At 42.8% G+C, this 19,749-nt stretch overlaps 3 protein-coding genes and 1 long non-coding RNA gene across 4 annotated transcripts; 3 read left to right on the top strand and 1 right to left on the bottom strand.

Annotated features, from left to right (window-relative positions):
- The first annotated feature begins 171 nt into the window (after positions 1–171).
- LOC123411116 lies at positions 172–532 on the top strand. The gene is made up of 2 exons (XR_006613191.1): positions 172–262; positions 385–532. It is a non-coding gene; the product is annotated as an uncharacterized LOC123411116 (long non-coding RNA).
- Positions 533–5,349: 4,817 nt separating this feature from the next.
- LOC123412796 lies at positions 5,350–5,925 on the top strand. Its single transcript, XM_045105739.1, has one exon. It carries the CDS (start codon positions 5,434–5,436, stop codon positions 5,779–5,781), a length of 348 nt encoding a protein of 115 aa, XP_044961674.1. The 5' UTR covers positions 5,350–5,433; the 3' UTR covers positions 5,782–5,925.
- Positions 5,926–11,103: 5,178 nt separating this feature from the next.
- On the top strand, positions 11,104–11,635 carry LOC123408197 (non-specific lipid-transfer protein P3-like). The gene is made up of 2 exons (XM_045101365.1): positions 11,104–11,474; positions 11,626–11,635. Exons 1-2 carry the CDS (start codon positions 11,104–11,106, stop codon positions 11,633–11,635), a joined length of 381 nt encoding a protein of 126 aa, XP_044957300.1.
- A 318-nt stretch (positions 11,636–11,953) lies between these two features.
- LOC123410488 (wax ester synthase/diacylglycerol acyltransferase 11-like) lies at positions 11,954–19,536 on the bottom strand. The gene is made up of 7 exons (XM_045103435.1): positions 19,235–19,536; positions 18,507–19,139; positions 18,329–18,395; positions 18,167–18,240; positions 17,686–17,901; positions 17,413–17,550; positions 11,954–12,357 (listed from the first exon to the last, which is right to left on the bottom strand). The coding sequence occupies exons 1-7, from the start codon at positions 19,505–19,507 to the stop codon at positions 12,190–12,192; spliced, it is 1,569 nt and encodes a 522-aa protein (XP_044959370.1). The 5' UTR covers positions 19,508–19,536; the 3' UTR covers positions 11,954–12,189.
- Positions 19,537–19,749: the final 213 nt, after the last annotated feature.

Below are 19,749 nucleotides of genomic sequence, written 5' to 3'. Positions count from 1 at the left end.
GAGCAACCGAGCAAGCAAATGGTGGTAAATCCAAGTTGCACATCGGTGTTGCTCCATTGCAAGGGATTTCAAGGGGTATTTGTGGCAAGGCGAGGCTGCTATGCGGAAGTGCATGCCTTGCTCACCTCAAATCACTTTTTCAAGTGACGCATGATTCACCGACATGCTCCTGCAACAGCGTCCCCATGGCCGTCGGCCGCTGCGCCGTCCATCGCTGCGCTGGCTCGCCCAACCTCGCCCTGGGTCAGCCCTCGCTCCGTAGGTGTCACTTCGCGTCTCTTTCCTTGTGCTTCTTCTCTCTCTCCTCTAACCTTGCAGCCATTCATCCTCTCTCCAGTTTTCTGTAACTCGGTCGTTGTTTCTGCAACGCGACTGTTGTTTCAGGAGTTTGAGAAATTGTTTCTGCAACCCGTTGGTTGTTTCAGGAATTATTTCTGCAACACGGCCGTTGTTGCAGAAAGACGAAGGAAATAAAATCCGCAACAAACGATGGTTTCTGAAACTCGGCCTTTGTTTCAGGAATTAATGGGTCCAAAGTTTTTTTTTGTAACAAAGTGAATGTTTCTGCAACTTGCCCGTCGTTTCACGAATCATTGATTGCCGGCCGGAGTCCCGCGCGCGGATCGGACGGGGATCAGACGGTTGTGCGTGTAGATCGGACGCCTATCAAGGTGGCGGATGTTTAATAAACATCCACCGATGGACGCGTAGCAGCCCATTAAAAAAGGGCAGACCATCGCAAAACTTCTACTAGTATACTGTATACATATTCATTGGACCGGCCAATCCTACCGCTTGCTTAATGCGAGAACGAACTTTTGGAAAACTTTATTCGCCACTCGTTTGTTGGGAATTCGCACAGGACAAGCATGGTAACAATGAGAGATGGACCAGCCCTGTTCCAGCGAACCGGTTTTTAGGTCTTCTTCTGCTTCTTTTTTATTTTCTTTCTATCAATTTTTCGTCTAATTTCCTTTTTCGTTTTTTGTTTTCTCCGCTTCCTTTTTTCTTTGCCTTACTTTTTTATTTAATTATTACTTTTATTTTCAACAAACCTTCAAAAACTATAAAAACGTTGGCATCTTAAAAACTTTCTTCGTCTTTTAAAAAATGTTCCTATTTCGGATTATTTTAAAAAAATACCAAACAAAATATAATTTTAATATTTTTTTTCTAGTTCACAAGAAATGTTCGAAATTCATAAATGTAGAATTTCAAATTTAAAATATATTCGCATTTTAATTTAGTTTGCAAATTAAGAAAATGTTTGCAAATTTCAAAAGATGTACCCACTGTCAAAATTTATTCTCAAATTCGAAAATTTTCATGTTTCCAAAACTTATTCTCAAAATAACAAAATGTTCTGCGGATCTCAACAAATGTTCGCCTGTCAAACTTTACTTTCCTAATATGTTCACGAATATATAAAGCCATGCTTTTTAAATGTTTTCACCAATTCAAAATAACTTCACGAATCTTCACAAATTTTGCAAATGCTTTAATATTTTCTTAGAAATAATAACTCCAAAAAAAAATGGTTCAACATATTCAAAAACTAATCGAAAATTCAAAAATTTGTTTGCATTTTCAAAAAAATGTTCACAATAATAAAATTTGTTCAGAATTTCGAAATAAATTGATAGTTCAAAATTGTGTTGAAGCTTTCCAAAATGTTCGAAATATCAAAAAATTTAACAAAATGTTCGAAATATCAAAAATTATTCAATTTTTAAGCAAAGTTCATGTTTATAAATTATTCTTAATTTTAGAGAAATGTTCTTGCTTTTAAAACATTTTCCAAATTCAGAAATAATTGTCATTTTCAAATATTGTTTAGAAAATCAAAAAATGTTCTGGATTTTTAAAAAATGTTGCGAATACTTTTGTTAAGAATTTTCATAAAATTGCAAAAAAAAGGTCTGGCATTAACAAAAATGTTGCCATTTTCGAAAATTATTCGCACATTGGTGTTCTAGAAAATGTTCCCTTTAGCACAAAACTGTTCACATTTTTCAGACTCCTGAAAAATGGAAACGTGAGCAAGTTTTGAAGTATTAAGCAATTTTATAAGGACACGAATTTCTTTCAGAAATATGGTGAAAATTCAGAAAGATTATTCCAACCAAGTTTTGTAAATAAAGAATACTTTTTTGAAATTCTTCAACATTTTATGAAAACGAACAAATTTTGAAAAAGTAAAAATTTTGAAATTTCGAAAAGAAAATAAGTTCACAAACAGATTTTATGTTTTTGAAAGTTCCCACACATTTTTCGGACATGTTTTTTCAAACACGGACAGTTTTCTGAAATTGTGAAAACATTTGAAAACACCAACTGTTTCTACAATTCCAGAACTTTTCCAAAACACAGACAATTTTCAGAATTATGTACAAAATTAAAAAATGAGAACATTCTATGAAATGTTGAAAAAAATTGAAAGTAATAATTGTTTTCGAAATTCCAAAAGATTTTTTCAAGCAAGAATATTTTTTAAAATTGTGAATAAAAATTTATGATGATAAATATATATTTAAACTTTGAAAAAATATTAGAAATTTTCGAACAGAAAAAATAGGAAAAACATAAAAAGGAAAAATGAAATAAAAAAAGTAAACAGGAAAAAAAAAGAGTACAAACCTGGTTCAGGAATCATCTTGAAGGTTCCAAAAACCTAGAAAAACCGGCTGAAAAATGTTTGGAAGGTTTCTAAAACCAGGAGCGTTCCTACACATTCACGGACCAGCCTATCATCAGCTCTCGTTGGCCAGCCCTATGCGAAAGCTGGACACTTTGACACAAAGAGCGTTGGCCAGCTCTATTCGTTACTGAGGGGATTGATTACGTGAGATGGAGCATGCGCTCGCGTCAAACCATCGCTATATATGGATCGGCCCTGTTAGGTTCCAGGTTAGTTCGTCGTTTCCCTTGTTTTTTCCTTGTTCTATTTTCTGTTCTTGTTTTCTGAAATATTGTGGATACATATATCTGAAAAGATTAAACTATTTTGAAAAGTTCTGAAATTTAAAATGTTAACACAATGTAAAAAAAACAGCTAGCTTAATTCATAAAAATGTTGATAGTATCAAGAAAATTGCGACATTTAAAACACTTTAACGCATTTCATATAATCTGCGTGACATTATAAAAAAATGTTAGTCAGGTATTGCAAATGTTAAATATGTACAAAAAATGTAGAAAACTATATGAAAAAACAGAAATAAAAAGCACATATTTTTACAGAGTATTTAGAAAAAGCTAAACCAGCATAATATTTTTCATTATTTATATAAAATATGTACGTTATGTATATACAAAAGTTCACGGGTTCCGGTAAAAATGTATGTGACGTTACAAAATTTGCTAATCATGTATTTCGAAAATGTTAAACATGTAGAAAATGATATTCTTCATTTATAAAAAGAATTGACAAATGTGTATAAAAAAGTACATATAGAAAACTTATATTTGCAAAAAGGAAAATCATGTAATTGAAAAATGTTACACCTGTAAAGAAAACGTTCCTTAAGAATATAAGAATGTAATCCTTATACGAAAAAGTTAGAGATTAAAATATATATTTCAGAAATGTTAAAAATGTATTAATGTATTATTAAAATTTTGATATAATATTTTTTGGCTTTTGCTACAACCAGTTACGAGAATTGTTACAACCATCCACCTTGACGATGCGTCCCGCGATGGCAACGGTGACAATATTGTTTCAACTATTGTCGGATTGTGATACAATCGGCGACGGAAATCGCTATAGCCATTCAGGTCGATGACTCGTGGCCACCATTCATGGAAAATCAGAAAAAGTTACGCCGGTTACCGCGGAAGCTACAACCGTGACCATGCTGAAATAGACGTTGGGGGACATTGCACCTTGCGATCGGCCGATGCCGCGAATGAAGCATGAGGAGGAGGAGATGAGGCGGGCGGCATTCCTACTTGCTACAATAGGGAGGGTCGCGACAAACGAGCGGCGGCCTTAAGTCGCATATGGTGCTATGATGCAGGAGGTGTGATGAACAGCGTTGAAGATGAGGGAAGCAGGAGACTGCTGCCCTCACTGGAAACGCACACGTGATGGCCGGAGGGCATGGGCGCTTGCATCGTTCGGGGCCACAGACTCGAGGATTTTTTTCGTGTGTTGACCAAACGAGGGAAGATCGTGATTGGGAAAGGAAGCATCCATAAGCTAGGGGAGCGAGATTAGAGGGCTTACGCGTGACTAGCTGGGCTTTTCGCTCGGTCGGCCGGCGCCTAGCACGATCCTTTTTATAAGGGTCCAATGGAGCCCCTTTTCTACCAATCCAATGGAGGTTTTTTAGGGAGTCGAATGGAACCATGTCTCGCTCTCTCAGAATCAATAAGAGAGACACAACCTTTTTTGAAGACAAGCGAGACATACCTAGGAGCAACCATCTAAGGAGCGCTCCTTCGAGGGCCTTCCAAGGGTCATGGTGCGTTCTTAGTCATCGTCATGTGTCGCCTTATGGGAGCTTCCTTCAAATTTATATATTTTTTAATTTTTGCTCCTGTTTTTGGCTTTTCAGATGGGTTTTTTGTATTTTGTCGGTGTTTTGATTTTTCATAGGACTTTCTTAGCTTTTGTACAAACAAAAAATTAAAAATTGCGTGAGAAATACATTTTTGTTCTCGAGAGTCATGGTTTTGGTTCTGTAGGAGGCACGGGCATGCCTCTCGAAACAAAAAAAAAAGTTTTCTTTCTTTTTTCTTTCTCGAGAAGCATAAGTTTGCTTTAGCAGGAGACACAGATTTGCTTCCGTGAGAGGCACGAACGTGCCTCACGAAAACGAATAAACACATTTGTTTTCTTTCTCGAGAAGCACAATTTTGCTTCCATGCCTCTCGCGAAAATAAAAAAATGCATTTTTTCCGGAAGACGCGGATTTGCTTCTGCAAGAGGCATGGCCGTGTCTCTTTCGAAAACGAAAAAAACTCAAGAGGAACATTTTTTCGTTTGATTTTTTTTCTGAAAAAGAAAGTTAGTCAAAACCTATCAACATGACATCTATTTTTCAATATCTCGAAGCCAGAAATTCAATGGTGAAAACGATTCAAGATTTGAAAGCACAATCTATGAGATAAAATGTTTAGAAGTAATAAATCTATGAAATAAATAAAATTTGCAGGTTATAATAAGTAACACGGATGCAGTACGCCAACCTGAAAATATGGGAGGGACCTTTGAATAAAAAACTCTACCATTAGTGATTTCGAGCATACCTGAGCCAGTACAATCTCTACCTGGGCCGAACTGGTGTATGCACGAGGCCAGCCCGTACGCGACGTGGCCAGCGTGGGCACCGCGCACGGGCGCACCGCCCCCGAGCGCACGAGCCGTCTTCTGACCCGGCGAGCACACGCCGCGATCTCGACTCAAGCAACGCAGGCCAGACCAAAACCATGGCGGCCAACCACCACCTCCGCCGGCTCGCCTCCGCGTCCGCCCCCGCTCTCTCCCGCCTCTCCAAGCCGGCCCCCTCGCCGCTCCTCCGCTCCGCGTTCTCCAGCTCCGCCTCCCCCGCGGATCAGCCGCCGGCCGCTGCGGCCCAGAAGGGCGAAGCCCAGAGCGCCGTGAAGGAGGCAGACGAGGCGCAGGGCGGTGGTGGTTCCGGCGCCACGAAGGCTGCGGAGGAGGATGACGGCGGCCTGGACATAAACGAGGCCACGGGCGAGATCGGCGGCCCGCGCGGGCCCGAGCCCACCCGCTACGGCGACTGGGAGCGCGGCGGCCGCTGCTCCGATTTCTGAGGGTAAGCTTTCTCCTGGATCCCTGCTACTTTGTACTCGTAAGGATGGCATGGCGGTGGTCGTGTGTCCATGTTACTCTGTTTGGGGAATAAGTTCAGACATCTGGCTCTTGTACTGAACAACGGTTCTTAAGTTTCAGAGTACTATACCATCTTCGCATGTAATCTTGTAAGGTTCTCTGCATGAAATTGATCTGGAAGGAGATGAAGTGGGAACTTGGATTGGAGTGACTGCTGGCTGTATCTTGAATTAGGCATGCTTTCAGTCAGAGTGTAGCGACTCGAGGATGAACTCTGAGTAGGGAACATTATATGATGGCGAGTTGATGTTAGAGATTGAGAGCAGTCATCTCGTAGGATTGGGGTTGCAGTGAAATGCATTTTGTTTAGCATGAACCACCCTTTCTATATAGGACAATTGAATATGAAACGGCGGTAGCCTGAAACTTCTGTTTTTGAAGAACAACCTTGACCCATCTTTTTTTGAAGAACAACCCCAAGCCAACTTTTTTCAGAACAACCTTGAGCCGTCTTTTATCCCAGGTCAACATTGAGCCATCCTATTAAAAGAAAACATTTCCAGTACAGTTGTATTGAAGCTACCTAGGGGTAGCATGTGCCGAAGGATGTAGGATTCTGCCATGCTTGCAAGGTTTTCTAAAAGGGAAATGGCATGGTCATATTTTTGGTTTCCCCTTATCTGTTTTCCCTGAGTGCTGCTTGACCATATCAATTTTGGTCTCCTCTGTTCAGAATTTCTTCTTCTATTAAACTAGCTAATCGAGTTAGTTCATTCTTAATAACTTTTGATTGCACCATAGTTTGGCTTGTCTGGTTTAGCTCATTTTTGTACTTATTCTAGATTGCGGGTAGCTCATGAGAATGGCGTTTTGGCACCCGGCCTCCATGGAGGCTGGAATTTTTGAAAAAAATACAAAATTCGAAATTTTTGGTTTTTAAAAGTCTAAAAAAAACTGTACAACTAAACAAGGGTGTGATTCGTGTGTGTGTGTGAAATTTCAGGCCGAAATACTTTGGAACGCAACCTGTACAAAAAAGACAAATTCATGGTCCGGAAGGATGAATACTATCATGCGTTAAAATGCCTTAGATTTGTCTTTTTGCATAGCCCTCATTTGAACGTACTCCCTCTGTTCCTAAATATAAGTCTTTAAAAAAGTTTCATTACTGGACTACATACGGATGTATATAGACATACTTTAGAATGTAGATTCACTCATTTTGCTCCGTATGTAGACTACTAGTAAAATATCTTAAAAGACTTATATTTAGGAACGGAGGGAGTATTTATTTCTAAAAATTTAAACACTTATGCATTATACTTTCATCTATGTATTTTTTTTCAGAATTTTTTGAAATATTAAAATATGAATAAAAGCCCTCAGTGTGCTTCTGCATGTCCAACATTTCACATGATACAACACGGTGGCAGAAAAAGGACAATCCGTCCGGATGTACGTAATAGTTTCCGGTGCCCCAGGACACACCTGACATCCCTCGAATGGCCAGCATCTGCCATGAGCCACGCCACGCGAAGTGCTCATTTGGGCCTAGCATGTGCCATCTATCTTTGCAGGGAAGAATATTTGATCTCAGCTTGGTTTCCACCCTAGTTTTTCCTTCCCTACCGGTCTATTTTAATGTTTCCTAAACCAAATGAAATGGAAGTTGTAGTTTAGTCCTCCCAAGTCGTCGTCTCCATCTCCATCATTTGCATCTCGACTTCCCTCCAAATATCTGGAGAAAGAAGCATACAAAAGACTAAACATGCATAAGCTACAATAAACCTCAAAGGTTGCTCAAGCCGTTGCTTTGTCGTCATACTGTTGGAAAAGAATACCAAGAGAACACTGGGATAAAACTGGAAAATCATACACTAAAATAGAACTAGCACCAACGGCAAGACAAACCAAGGCACCTCAGCAATCTACGTTTGTGCTCTCCTAGATTTCGTCTGGAATAAACCGTTGGATCAAGCATCATTCAGGAAGGCCTTGTACAATGCAAGATGCTTAGGGAAAATGTTTAGAGAAATAAATCAGGTTTTTTAAACATCGGTATTTATTTATCCAGGATAGACGTTTAGTTAGGCGTCTCTTCCGTAGAAATAAGCACCATGCTTCAGAAAAATCCAGTTTATTTTTCTAAACACCTCCTTAAACATCTAGCATTATACAAGGCCTGAGACAAGTGCAGAGCAGGGAAGCTTTTATTTTGGGCAATGTTGCCTCCATGGCTCCATCACTAGAGCACCACAGCACACATGAACTGCACACTGAGCGCCGCCTTGCCTTATATTGTCTCGAGCCTCGACAGTCGATCGTCGGGTAAGGAATCCCCTGCCGCCACCTGAGTGTAACTCCGCGCCATTGCAACCGTCGGCGTACTTCTTGAAGAAAGCGTGCGAGTTTGTGTCTGCCTACTTCCACTTGCCCCGGCGTACTTCTTGAAGTAAGTCAGTACTTCACCACGGCTTGACCCGCAACTGTCAGGGTGATGGGTTCCACCGCACACTTCTACTCGAGCAGTCGGTTGGCCAACAATGAACGAGGAAGTAGGGTACATTTTGGAAAGGGGAATACATTAATATCATGAAGATATCAATTGCACTCAAATCTCTGCATCAACAAGTTATCTCAAAGACATCTAGGATATACACAGTCTGAAAAGAAAAGAAAAAAGAAAGACATCATCACAGTGAGCAACTCCTTTCAGCAGCAGCACATAAACCACTACCAAAGACAACACCCGAAAAACATAAAATGGTCTGCAAAAACGCCATCTTCAAGAAGGAAACATTGAAGAAACGTCGTCGTCGCCCGATCCAAGATCTTATGTTCTCACCATAAAGAAAGTTCGAGCTCTCAAAACAATACCTTCAGCAAGACACTTGCCATGCACAACCAATGAAGGCCAGACCTCAGACTTTCACCATGAAAGTCACGACTCGGCACCCGAGTGGCATCCCAAAAACGAAATCCTCCAGTGTTCTCGCTCCCACTTATCACTGCTGCTTCTATCAAACACCTGTCTGACCCCATCGTTTTCAAGCATCCCTTCGTCTTATTGATCCTCCGATCCCAGCCACTTGGACTTTCTCCACCGCTGTCCATGTCATGAAAATCCAGAGACTGATATGTTTCATGGTGTCAAGAAACAAACAGAGCTTCGCGTCCGCTCTCATGGAGCCGCGCAAGCTAATATGGATGCGCACGACCAGATTCTATTTGATCCAGAGATCCTAGGGCAAGATCTACGACAGTAGTTTCGGAACACGTCGACGGCCAGATCTAGGAGGACAGATCATGCAGATTGCTGCAATGAATGCGACAGAGCACTAGGACTGCCACCACACCGCTGCCTCCACCACGTCGACGCCATCGCTGCCATCGCGAGGACACTTGCCCACGTTGCCCATAGCCCGTCCGATTGAAGATGGACGCCAGATCATGACAGATCCGGATCCGTCGCCATCCTCTCGCCTGCACGATCCGCCAACTTGAAGCCTGCCATGCGGCGTCGATCCCGAAAAACTCAGCCATAGGGATCCGCCACACCACCGCTACCCTCGCCATCGCGGTGTTTCGGCCCAGCCGTGGCGCAAAGGCGAAACGCCCTGCCGCCGCCAACGTCGGGCAGACTTTGCCTGGCCGCGTCCTTAGGCGGTAGCGACGGAGGAGGGAGGGAGAGCAGGCTGCTGGAGGTGGCAGCCATACCTGGGCTAAACTCGGGCTGGGCTGGGCCGGGCCTCGGACCGGACCTAAAAAAGCCAATGGTACAAAACTCAGGCCCGAGCCCGACCTGGCCCGACCATCGGGCCTAGTTTTTGGACCAAGCCCGGTCCGAGCCCGAAGAAGTCCGTCCCAGCATGATAAACCCGACCTGACGTAAGCGTAAAGTCGGGTTTTTTCAGGCCCGAGCCCGACCCTATAAGCCCGACGGCCTCAAAATCAAGGCCCGAGCCCGACCCGTGGGCAAGGTCAGGTCGGGCCGGGTTTCCCATGGCCAGGTATAGTGGCAGATGAAGTGCCCTCCCCATCGCCCACGGGAGCCACGTGGGAAGGCCAGATGAGATCTCGTGAGCTAGTTCGGCTCCTTGAAAACTCGGAAGTAGGGGACATGGGATCTACTCTAGCAGGAGTATTTAGTTATATTTTCCTTTCTATAGAAAGTTGCAGCTTGAACTCACAAGTTGGTTGGACGGTTTGGATTTACTCACTCCGTCCTAAAATAAGTGTTGTTATTTTAGTATTAAATTTGTAGTAACTTGATACTAAATTTATATATTTATTTTGACACGAAGAAAATAGTTGAATAAATCCACAAATTTTTCTTTTTATTTTTGTAGTTGATTGCTCTTTTTAGAGTAGCATAAAGTGTATTGACTATAATTGAAAATCCATGCTTTTGGAGTCGTCGTAGGAAGATTCCGTTTTGTGAATAAATTCAGAAGCTTCTGTCTATGAACCGGATAGCCTTGAGTTGGAAGTTGGAGGCCTATGTTTCTCTCCTCCGATGAACGCTTCGACGTCGGCAACGGTTAGATTCTTTAGCGATGGTTATGTAAATTTTCTTGTATGCTGTCTCTTCGGATTGTTTCAGAGAAAAGCCATATATGTTGTATGTTGCTATTTTTATGAATAAACATAAGATTTCTCCTAAAAAACTGGATTTTTTTTCAGGGAGATGAACTGGAAAGGGTTTTTTTTTTTGGGAGAAGATGAACAGGAAAGTTGGAGCGGGTGCGAGGTTGGACGGCTATTATATGCCGTAAATTATGACGTGATTAATATATATTTGCTTCCGAAAACGAAGCAGAAAATCACGTTATTAATCTTTGCTCTCCCAAACAAAGCAGAAAATTATGAAACTCAAGGCCTGTTCGGAATCTCTTCACTCCGTAGAGTTGTGGAGTTAGGTGTAAACTGCTCTGTCAAAATGAGCTATAGGCTGCTTCGCTCCGGGAGTGAAGTGGACGGAGTGGAGAGAAACCGAACAGTACTTTAATCTCTACTTTCCAAAACGAAGCAGAAAATGACGTGGTTAATCACTTCTGCTTCCCCAGAAGAAAACAGCAGAAAACTGCCGGAGATAAATTACAGTCGCCCACACGAGAAGATTTTCTACGTATTTCCGTGCCGGCTCCGACATTCCTTACGCATCATGCACGTATAATATACGTATAATATAATATACGTAGTACCTTCCGAGAACCCATACGTATAATATACGTAGTACCTTCCGAGAACCCATCAGAGCACGCATCCCACCACCGATCACCCTCCTCCAAAGCCCTTCCGCCATGACGCCGACCCGCCACTCGCCGGCCGTCGTGGCCGTCGCGCTCCTCCTCGCTGTGCTGGCGGCCGGCCGGCGGGGCGCCGAGGCGGGGGGCGACAAGAGCGACTGCAGCGTCGCGCAGACGGCGTTCAGCGAGTGCACGGGCTACGTGGCCGGCCTGGACGACGAGATCCCGCCGCAGTGCTGCCAGGGGCTGGGCGACCTCAAGGACATGGCGCCGGGCGCCAACCAGCGCAGGGACCTGTGTGCGTGCATCCTGTCGGAGATGCTCGCCGCCGGCAAGGTCGACTCCGGCCGCGCCGCCGGCCTCCCGTCCGCGTGCGGCCTCAGCGTCGGGTTCCTCCCGACCAGCCCCGATTTTGACTGCTCCCAGTACGTACATGTACATACATATACATACTCACTCCCACATATATACAGTTATTAATGAATTTAGTCACTCCCTTCCTTCCATCCGTTGTTTTCTTGAGTTTTGTCTCTGAACGAAAATTGTAATACGAGTACTCTATTAATTTGTTTGCAGGATCCCCTGAGCAGATTGGTAAATCAGTCTACGTCTGGCCTACTGGGGATCAAAGGGCACCGATAAGAAGAAGCACAGAGCTTCCGCTTGGCAGATTTGTTCTTCTCCTTTTGCTTTCATCTAATAGGAGTTGGCAGAACTATTTCCTTTTGTTGGAAAATACTAGTAAGCTCTATCAATTATGGATTTAGTAACGAGCCGATTTCAACTTGTTATGGTCTGGCGCAATCCTTTTTCATATGTGTCTCCCGGTTCTATTGTGGATGTGAATGCATAGATGGAACAAGAATGAAAACGTGTTGCAACATTATGAAACAAGATGAAATTTACCAGGCTAAAAAAAAAAAACTAATATCAAAGCATCGGCAGACCGTGAATTCCATGGTAGAATTGCTTTTCTCCATTAGCTAGGAATTGTTTTTCATCTGCACTAATTGCATTCCTTGCATGCAAACAGTACGAGGTGTTAGGTACTTATTTTAACTACACACACATACATACACATTTATTTGGGGAATATATGCGTAGGAGTTGAGGTAGGGCCCTGATCTAGTTGTCCATTCCTTAGTCATTCTTGGTTGACGTTGAAAGTCTTGAAGCCGCGTCCTTCATGGCCGTGAGGGTCTGGTCAAAGTCACCCAAAAGTTGATGATAATGTGGAAACCTGTCCTCGTCTACTGATAGAATTATCTTGATAGTGCTTCTGTAGCTTTGGTAGTGAATAATCAGAGCCTGCAAAAGCAATCCAAGAAATTAAGCCAATCGTGGTAAGAGAAAAAAAGAAATACTCTAATGGTTTACTAGTTTTAAAAATTGTTCCAAATTAATTGATGCTATTAGTACAAAGTTAATACTCACGATTGATTGCAATCGGACATGCCAGCCCAAGTACGAGTTAACATGATTGGACCATTCTTCAGAATACACCCTCTACGATCGAGGACATCTCTATCTCTACGATGAACACATTCCCCTAGCTAGGCTTCTGCATGGATCTGCTCAAGGTGACCCGAGAGGCAATGAAACCCAAGTTTCCACGCTCGTTCCCTCCTCGCCGCCGCCAAAGGAGGCCACCGATGATTCCTGCTTAGCCACCAAGAATGACAGCGGTGACTTTCCAACTGCTTGGATTTAGGGTGAATGGCTCGAGAGGGCGAGGTGGCATCTGATGGTGAGGTGGTGTTGGCTTTATGGCGAGCAACTAGTAGGGGTTGCCCCTCTGCTCGGTTGTGTGGGCTGGTGGCCCGCTCGATCTTTGTGGCCTTGTGGTTACATGTCGAATATGTAGGTCATCTCCCTCGATTCCAATGGATTTGGTCCTCGGCATTTGCTAGTCGCCAGATCCATTCGGGCAGCTGCCAGAGCTGAGAAATCGAGCCAGAAAAAAATAATCTTTGGTTGACTTCTCTGGCCATGACTGCAGGAAGCTTGCTGGTATTGTCTCCATCCTCAAAGCCACGTTGAGGTTCGTTTCCTACTCGGTCCCACGCTCATTCCCGGTTGGAAAAACTTGTCTGTTGTGTATTGGACGGTAACATCGCAACACGCATTCTCACCTTCTTGAAGATGTCGTCTTGGGTGAGTTGGGGTGTGCTATGGTGTTGTGGTGTGGTTGTGTGGCTTGTAGTGGCATCATAGATGGGTGTGGCATGATGGTGCCGCATCTCGTTGGGTCAGTATCGTTTTCCAATTCTTTGTCGTTGTTCAATGTTTGGTTCGTATGTGTTTAATTGTTCACTTGCCAATTGGCGCCAACATCATGGGAGGTAATATGGTTTCTCTCCCCCATTTGCAACACATACATGTGTGTGGCATGCACACAATGTCAATTTGTGCATGCTCTGTTGTGCCTCTTAGATGTTTTAGCTCTTCTATGTGTGTTTCTTCTTCAACCTTGCTTTAAAGTAGGTTCATCTATTCGTGAGTGGATTAGTGAGCCTTGGGATGGATCTTCGCATGGCAATCCTACTACAACGGGGGAATTGGGCTGAGAAATGTTCCTCGTACCTCGGAACCTCACCTATCCCCGCTCTATGTTGAGCTACTCCATCTTTCGATGGTTCTGTGCCATTCCATCCAATGCAATGGGAAAGGCCCCCCTTTGGAATTCACGAGGATCGGTACGAGGACGACGTCCATCTTCAAGAGTATATGAGGGCGTGTTCCATCGCCGCTCGGCTGTGTCTATGCTCTGGTGTTCCGTTCACGTCAGAGGGCTTTGTCGACACCATGCTAGTTTTTTCTTTTGCTTTATTGGTGTTTGCTTGGTGTTATGGTGCTTGTAAGCTGATTTGGCAACAATTTTGTATTTACTTGATTTTATTTCATGTTCTTTCTTGGTATTCTATTCATGGATGTAATTCATAGCCGCTTGATGACTCTGTTAGTTCAAAGCCAAGCTCGTCTAGTGAAAAATCCCTCTCGCTCTCCCTACCGCCACGGGAACTGCGCTGCCTCTCACCTTGCTCCACATTTTGCAAAGCGCCATCTTGCTTGGCCTAGCGGGCCTCAACCGCTACCACGAGGGAGAAGTGGTTGTGTGTGTGGCTCGCGATAGGTTGAAGTTTCTTTGTTAGTGTGAAAAGACCGGTTGTTGGATACTGACATTCGTTTAGTGTAGAGAAACCCTTTTTTTAGAGAAACCCATTCGTTTAGTGTATGTACTCTTGGAATGATTTTATTTGAAACAATTATTCACTCAATGTTCTAATTTGCCTCATGTCCTCAAATAAAGCTAAGAGTGACAAGTGAAATGAGATGTCCTCAAATAAAGCTAAGAGTGATAAAAGTGAAATGAATTATTGCTTTTGCCACGAAATGGCATTTGTGATGTATCGTCAAAAGCTAAGAGTGGTAAAAATGAGATGTTGAATTCTAATGTGGCATAAATAAAGTGGGCAGAAACTAGAGTGACAAAAACAACATTTCCCTTTTTGGTACTGATTTTTGGTTGCGTCTTTTGTTGACCAGGAATGAGAACTAACCATCCAGCCCACGTTCTGTTTTAACTAGAATACATAAGGGTGTGTTTCGTACCATTTCCAACCTAACATGGTTGTTTTTTTTCTGATACATGCTGAGTATAGACATGTTGAGTACATGCATTTGCGGTTGTTTCGTAGCAGTGTTTGTGCTGAGACATGTTAAACCGAGACTCTGTTTGGTAGTTTGCATTTGTTTAGACAAGACGGGTAGTACCGAGCAACCGGTATTTGCAAAGAACTGAACAAAATATTTCAGAAATGCAAAAAAATGAAACATGGGAAAATAACATTTTTGAAAATTTAAACAAAATTTGATCCTTCTAAAAATTTAAATAAAATTTGAAAATCTGGTTTTTAATTCGTTTTTTGAAAAATTCCAAACATTTTTTGAAAATTTTAACTTCAGGACAGTTTTTGCAAATTTTGAGACTTTGAAGAAATTTTGAAAACCTGAACAATTTTCGATATTTTAACATTTTCTAATAATTTTTTTTTTGAAATTCTAAATATTGTTTTGAAACACATTATCGTTCGCTTTGCTCATCCATGCTAACCAGCGAACGGCTATTGAGGTGTTCTCCCTTCGTGCATGCTAAGAGGGTATTTGGACTGAGTTCGTGCATGCTGAAAAGGACCCGTGCAGGCTAGGAAACACCCAAAAATGGGTTTTGACCTCATGAACCCTCCATACACTCTACCGAACACACCCTAAGAGAGTCACCCCACTAACTTATTTATCTCAACATGCAAGCATGTCATCTCGAACGGAATAAGACCCACCTCGACACGCACTCATGTATGAAAAAAGACTCACCACAACATTGGAAAGTGTTTTCCATTCAATTATTCCACTTATATTCAATAAATAGTGTTTGAAATATACATAATTAAATTTAATAAGTCATATGTATTTTAAGTTTTTTGTTCTCATGTTGTCAATCTAAAATTTCATAAACCAATACCAGCGCCAACGCACGGGGTATCCTTTAGTTGTTTCTAGTTTTTCGGAACACGAGTTTGTGTAAAGCAAATCCTTTTAACACCCCCCCCCCCCGGAGGGGAGGGGGAGGGGTGGATGGTGTTAAGCCACCTGAATAATTGCAGCTCACAATTTGTAACCATAAGAAAAGCAAACAATTTGTCGACAATCCTATTTAACGCCCGCGGGGGTCCACTTGATGCCGCGATGCCTGGAGGTATAGTTAGTTCGGCCAGCCGAGTTCGTGGTTCACTATTTGTTTTTCTTTGTTAGTTTGTCTCTCCGTTTTAATTTCTATTTTCTAATTTTCCCTTTCCCTTTTTCTTTTTTTATTTTATGGTTGTCTTTATTTGGTTTTGTATTTCCAATTTTGTTTTGGTTCTTTTTGTTCCTTCCGATTTTTTTACATTTTTGCCATTTTGGATTTTCTCTTTAATTATTTTTAATAATTTTAGTTTTTATACCCAATTTTTTTGACCTTGTGGTGAACATTTTTCGAAAAACGTAATGAACTTTTCCAATAACATGCTGATATTTTTTAATAAATGGTTAAAATATATTTATAACTAGTGACACTCTTTTAAATGCACACTGAACATTTTCTAAAATATATTGTAAACATTATTTTTTAAACCCTGAGAATTTGCTAAATACATACTATTTTTAAAAGTACGAATTGAACATTTTTAAATGCACAGTAAACATTTTATAAAGTATAATTGAATTTTATTAGTACATGTTGGACGTTTTTGATATATGGTGAACATTTTTTTATACACAATGAACTTTATATAAAAATGTTCATGCCTTTTTTTTTTTATGTTCACAAACTCTGAAAAATCATATAGCTAAATTTTGTTCATATTTCTTAAAATTGGCAAAGAAAGTCAAACAAACTGTTAAGTAAAAACAACAAAACCGAAGCCTCCCGCTCGATCGGGATACAACTCGCCCGCTAGCTCATGAAACAGCGAGAGCCAACTCGGGCGTTTGGCCCATAACTTCCATGTGAGTTGCCTCAACCATATGAGACTAAAGGCATACTATAGGAGGACTTCAATTGTGCTAAAAAAGGACTCCAATTGTCACACATAAGGAGAAGTTCTAGAGTAGAGGATAGAGAGATGCGAAATCAAAATAATAGTTGCAACGAAGAGCTCCAAACCGAGGCTTTGAGCATTGATTTATGATTTTTGTCAGCCTGAAGCATAAGGTCTTTCCAGTAATCTAGTAGTACATCAAAGGTACTTTGTGCACAAGGAATCAAGGATCAATCGCGAATCATATATTATGATTCAACTCAATAGGCTCAAATCTGATTGTTCTCTGAACTACGTGAGCAATCCAGGCCGGTAGTGTGGAAGGGCCTCATCATTGTTCATTGATTGAACTACACTGGCATGCTCGTGTGGAGCAGGATCTTGCATAACACTTACAAGTTTGGTGCATGTTCTTAACAAAGTATACACCAACTAGTTACAACAATGTATCGGTTGTGTGGGGGCACTCTAGCTAATATTCCTCAAGGTAGCTAGGTTGTGGACTTGTGACCATCTATGTGTTTGGTTCCCATTTCGCTCTTGTTAAAGAAAATGTCACTCGAGAGGGGTCATAATATATAGTAGAGTTCACAATCCATGCAAAACTAAAACAATATACACTTTCGAAGTTTATGACGGTGAACACCGATCAATATCTTTGTGTTATCAGTTTACTAGTGGATGATTATGTTTAAAGAAAGTACATTACTAATCAGCTGCGTTCTTATAGAAATTAAGTAAGTTATGGAAAATTTGGAAGTATGCAATATCATGGGTTGCTTACCTCTGGAATCCCATAGACACTAGGCGCGATGAAAGCCACTGGGTGTCCACATAATTCTACTTGTTCAGCTGGTCCAACCATATTTGAGAAAACTATTGTTGTACGCGCGAAGAGACACCGAAAGATTGAGGTCCCTACCTGGTTCAATCATCACGATGAAATGCAACTCGAAACATTAAAGGAGGAACAAGAGTTATGAATAGTTACTTCACTAGGTAAAGATTTATGTGGTTTAGTTTTAGATAGAGCAATCGGCAGCAAATTAAAGTATACCTTCACACCAAAAACTTTCATGAAAATCTGAGCAACTTTATATGTGAATATCACTTCGAGTGACCTCTTTTTCCTATCGAGAACCTTCTTTGCCTTGCGAATATATGCAAGCGGATCCTCGTGCATGGCCAGATAAAATGGAAGAATGATGTAACCCAGTTTATTTCCCCATGTCACCTCCTTCCTCTTATCAGACTCTATCACATTAGCATATGTCTGCCCATAGTGGTAGAAAACAGCAAAGTGAATTATAATGCTGTTAAGAGATATCACCTCTGTTCCGAGTTATAAGAAGTTGTTGATATTTTAATATAAAATACATACAAAATGAGTTAGCAAACACACAAAAACACATCTACATGCATCTGATTCACAAAAAAGTTAAACCGCCTTATAATTCAAAACGGAGGGAGTATATATTAGTGAAAAATCGATGACATTTAACATCCGTCGCATATATTTTCGAGAACACTCATCTTACCTGTAGGGTAGTGGCTGGCCTTGTGTTGACAGGCAGGAGTGATCGCAGACAGATCTTCCTAGTGTTAGCGTCACCTGACATTGAAGTTACGAAAGGAAGTGCCACGGTAAAAATCAATAGTGGCGTGTAGGAGTAATAATAATTAAATTCACGTTTACTTACCGGAGGTCCGGAAGTAATATCGTGATAGAGCAGCAGAAGTCAGTGCAACCAGCACATCGTTGACGGTCTGTGGTTCCCGGCCAAAAAAGAAAGAAGATATAGCACCCTCCGTTGAAGGATCTTAAAAGAATTTGATGAACAACTACTAGCTTAGCTTAGCTTAATTATATATACGCACGCAGTCCATGGAGTTCTTGACGAATTTGACGTCATCCAGGCTAAGACTCCGGTGGACGAAGCGCTTGGCGTGGAACTCATCGTCGTCGGCACGCTTGAACAGCGTGCGCGGGTCACCCAAGAACAGTATCGTGGCGGCGAAGTAGGCAACGTCCGCCGCGGTGTTCCACGCGAGCTCAAGGTACGACCAGACCCACGCGACGAGCGCCAGGGCGCCCGCGGAGAGCGGTGGCCGGCGTCGCGGCGCGTAGATGGCGCCCGTGCGCGTGGGACGACGACGACGCGGGGGCGCGGGCGCGGCTGGCGGCCGGCCCTGCTTGGTGTCGGCGGCGGCGCCCGTGGACATCATGAGAAGCGCCAGGAGAGACATACCGTCGCCGTAGGCGTGGTGCACGCGGATCGCCACGGTGGAGGCCGCCTCGGAGGTCGGGAAGTCGAGGAAGTGGAACTCCCATGGCGCGCGGGAGCTGTCCATGGGGAGCGTGGACAGCGTGGCCACGTAGTCCTCCACGGCCTTGTCTGGGTCGGTCGCCATGGCCGCGCGGTCCAGCCTCGGCACGATCATGTGATCGTCGACGTTCACAGTCGTGCGCACCCATCGTGCCTCGCCATTGTTTGACCCATCCCGCGCCACCTGCGTGCCATGGTCATGCATATGCATATGGGTAACGGAACTCATGGTACATGTACTTGTAGCGGTTAAGCAGCTGTAGTCACAAGAGTACGTACTTGAATGCATCCATAGCGCGGGCATCGGGCAAGCATAGCTTCGATGCCGGCTCGGAAGGTGGTCAGGTTTACCGGCGTGTCGAGGCCGAACGTGACGACGATATAAATACCTATGTCGTCCATGGCTCTTGCTGTAGGGCTCACGGGCTCCTCCGCTGGAGAACCGGGGTTCTCCGGCGTCCACTCGGTGCCGGCAGGCTCTGTTGACACGCGGATCGGGAGGAGTCGGTTCCGTGGAACTGAGGCCCATGGACTACCACTCCCAGAGTCCATTCCTGCTTCCCTATGAACGCCAGCTACTCGACCGCATGTCTAAAGGCTCTCTGTTCCTCTTTATATAGGAATCCCGAAAGTTCCGGTTCCAAAAAAAAGGTTGAATCAATGAATCGGTTCTTTTTTAGAGCAACTCGAGTAGACCATGTATTCCGTGGAACTGTAAATCGTGTTTACAGTTCGTGCAGCAGAGTCTATACAGACTCAAAATAGTCGCGTAGAACAGAATCCATAATTGAAAG

The sequence above is a fragment of the Hordeum vulgare genome, chromosome 7H, assembly GCF_904849725.1.
Source record: "Hordeum vulgare subsp. vulgare chromosome 7H, MorexV3_pseudomolecules_assembly, whole genome shotgun sequence".
Classification (NCBI taxonomy): Eukaryota; Viridiplantae; Streptophyta; class Magnoliopsida; order Poales; family Poaceae; genus Hordeum; species Hordeum vulgare.
Note: the sequence above shows the minus strand (reverse complement) of the source record. Positions and strands in the feature narration are given on the sequence as shown.

Coding starts and splice junctions, on each gene's coding strand:
- LOC123412796 (XM_045105739.1), top strand. CDS start 5,434: ATGGCGGCCAACCACCACCTCCGCCGGCTCGCCTCCGCGTCCGCCCCC.
- LOC123408197 (XM_045101365.1), top strand. CDS start 11,104: ATGACGCCGACCCGCCACTCGCCGGCCGTCGTGGCCGTCGCGCTCCTC.
- LOC123410488 (XM_045103435.1), bottom strand. CDS start 19,507: ATGGACTCTGGGAGTGGTAGTCCATGGGCCTCAGTTCCACGGAACCGA. Junction 18,396..18,506: donor TCAAGAACTCCATGGACTGC/GTGCGTATATAT, acceptor CGGGAACCACAG/ACCGTCAACGATGTGCTGGT. Junction 18,241..18,328: donor ATATTACTTCCGGACCTCCG/GTAAGTAAACGT, acceptor CTTCAATGTCAG/GTGACGCTAACACTAGGAAG.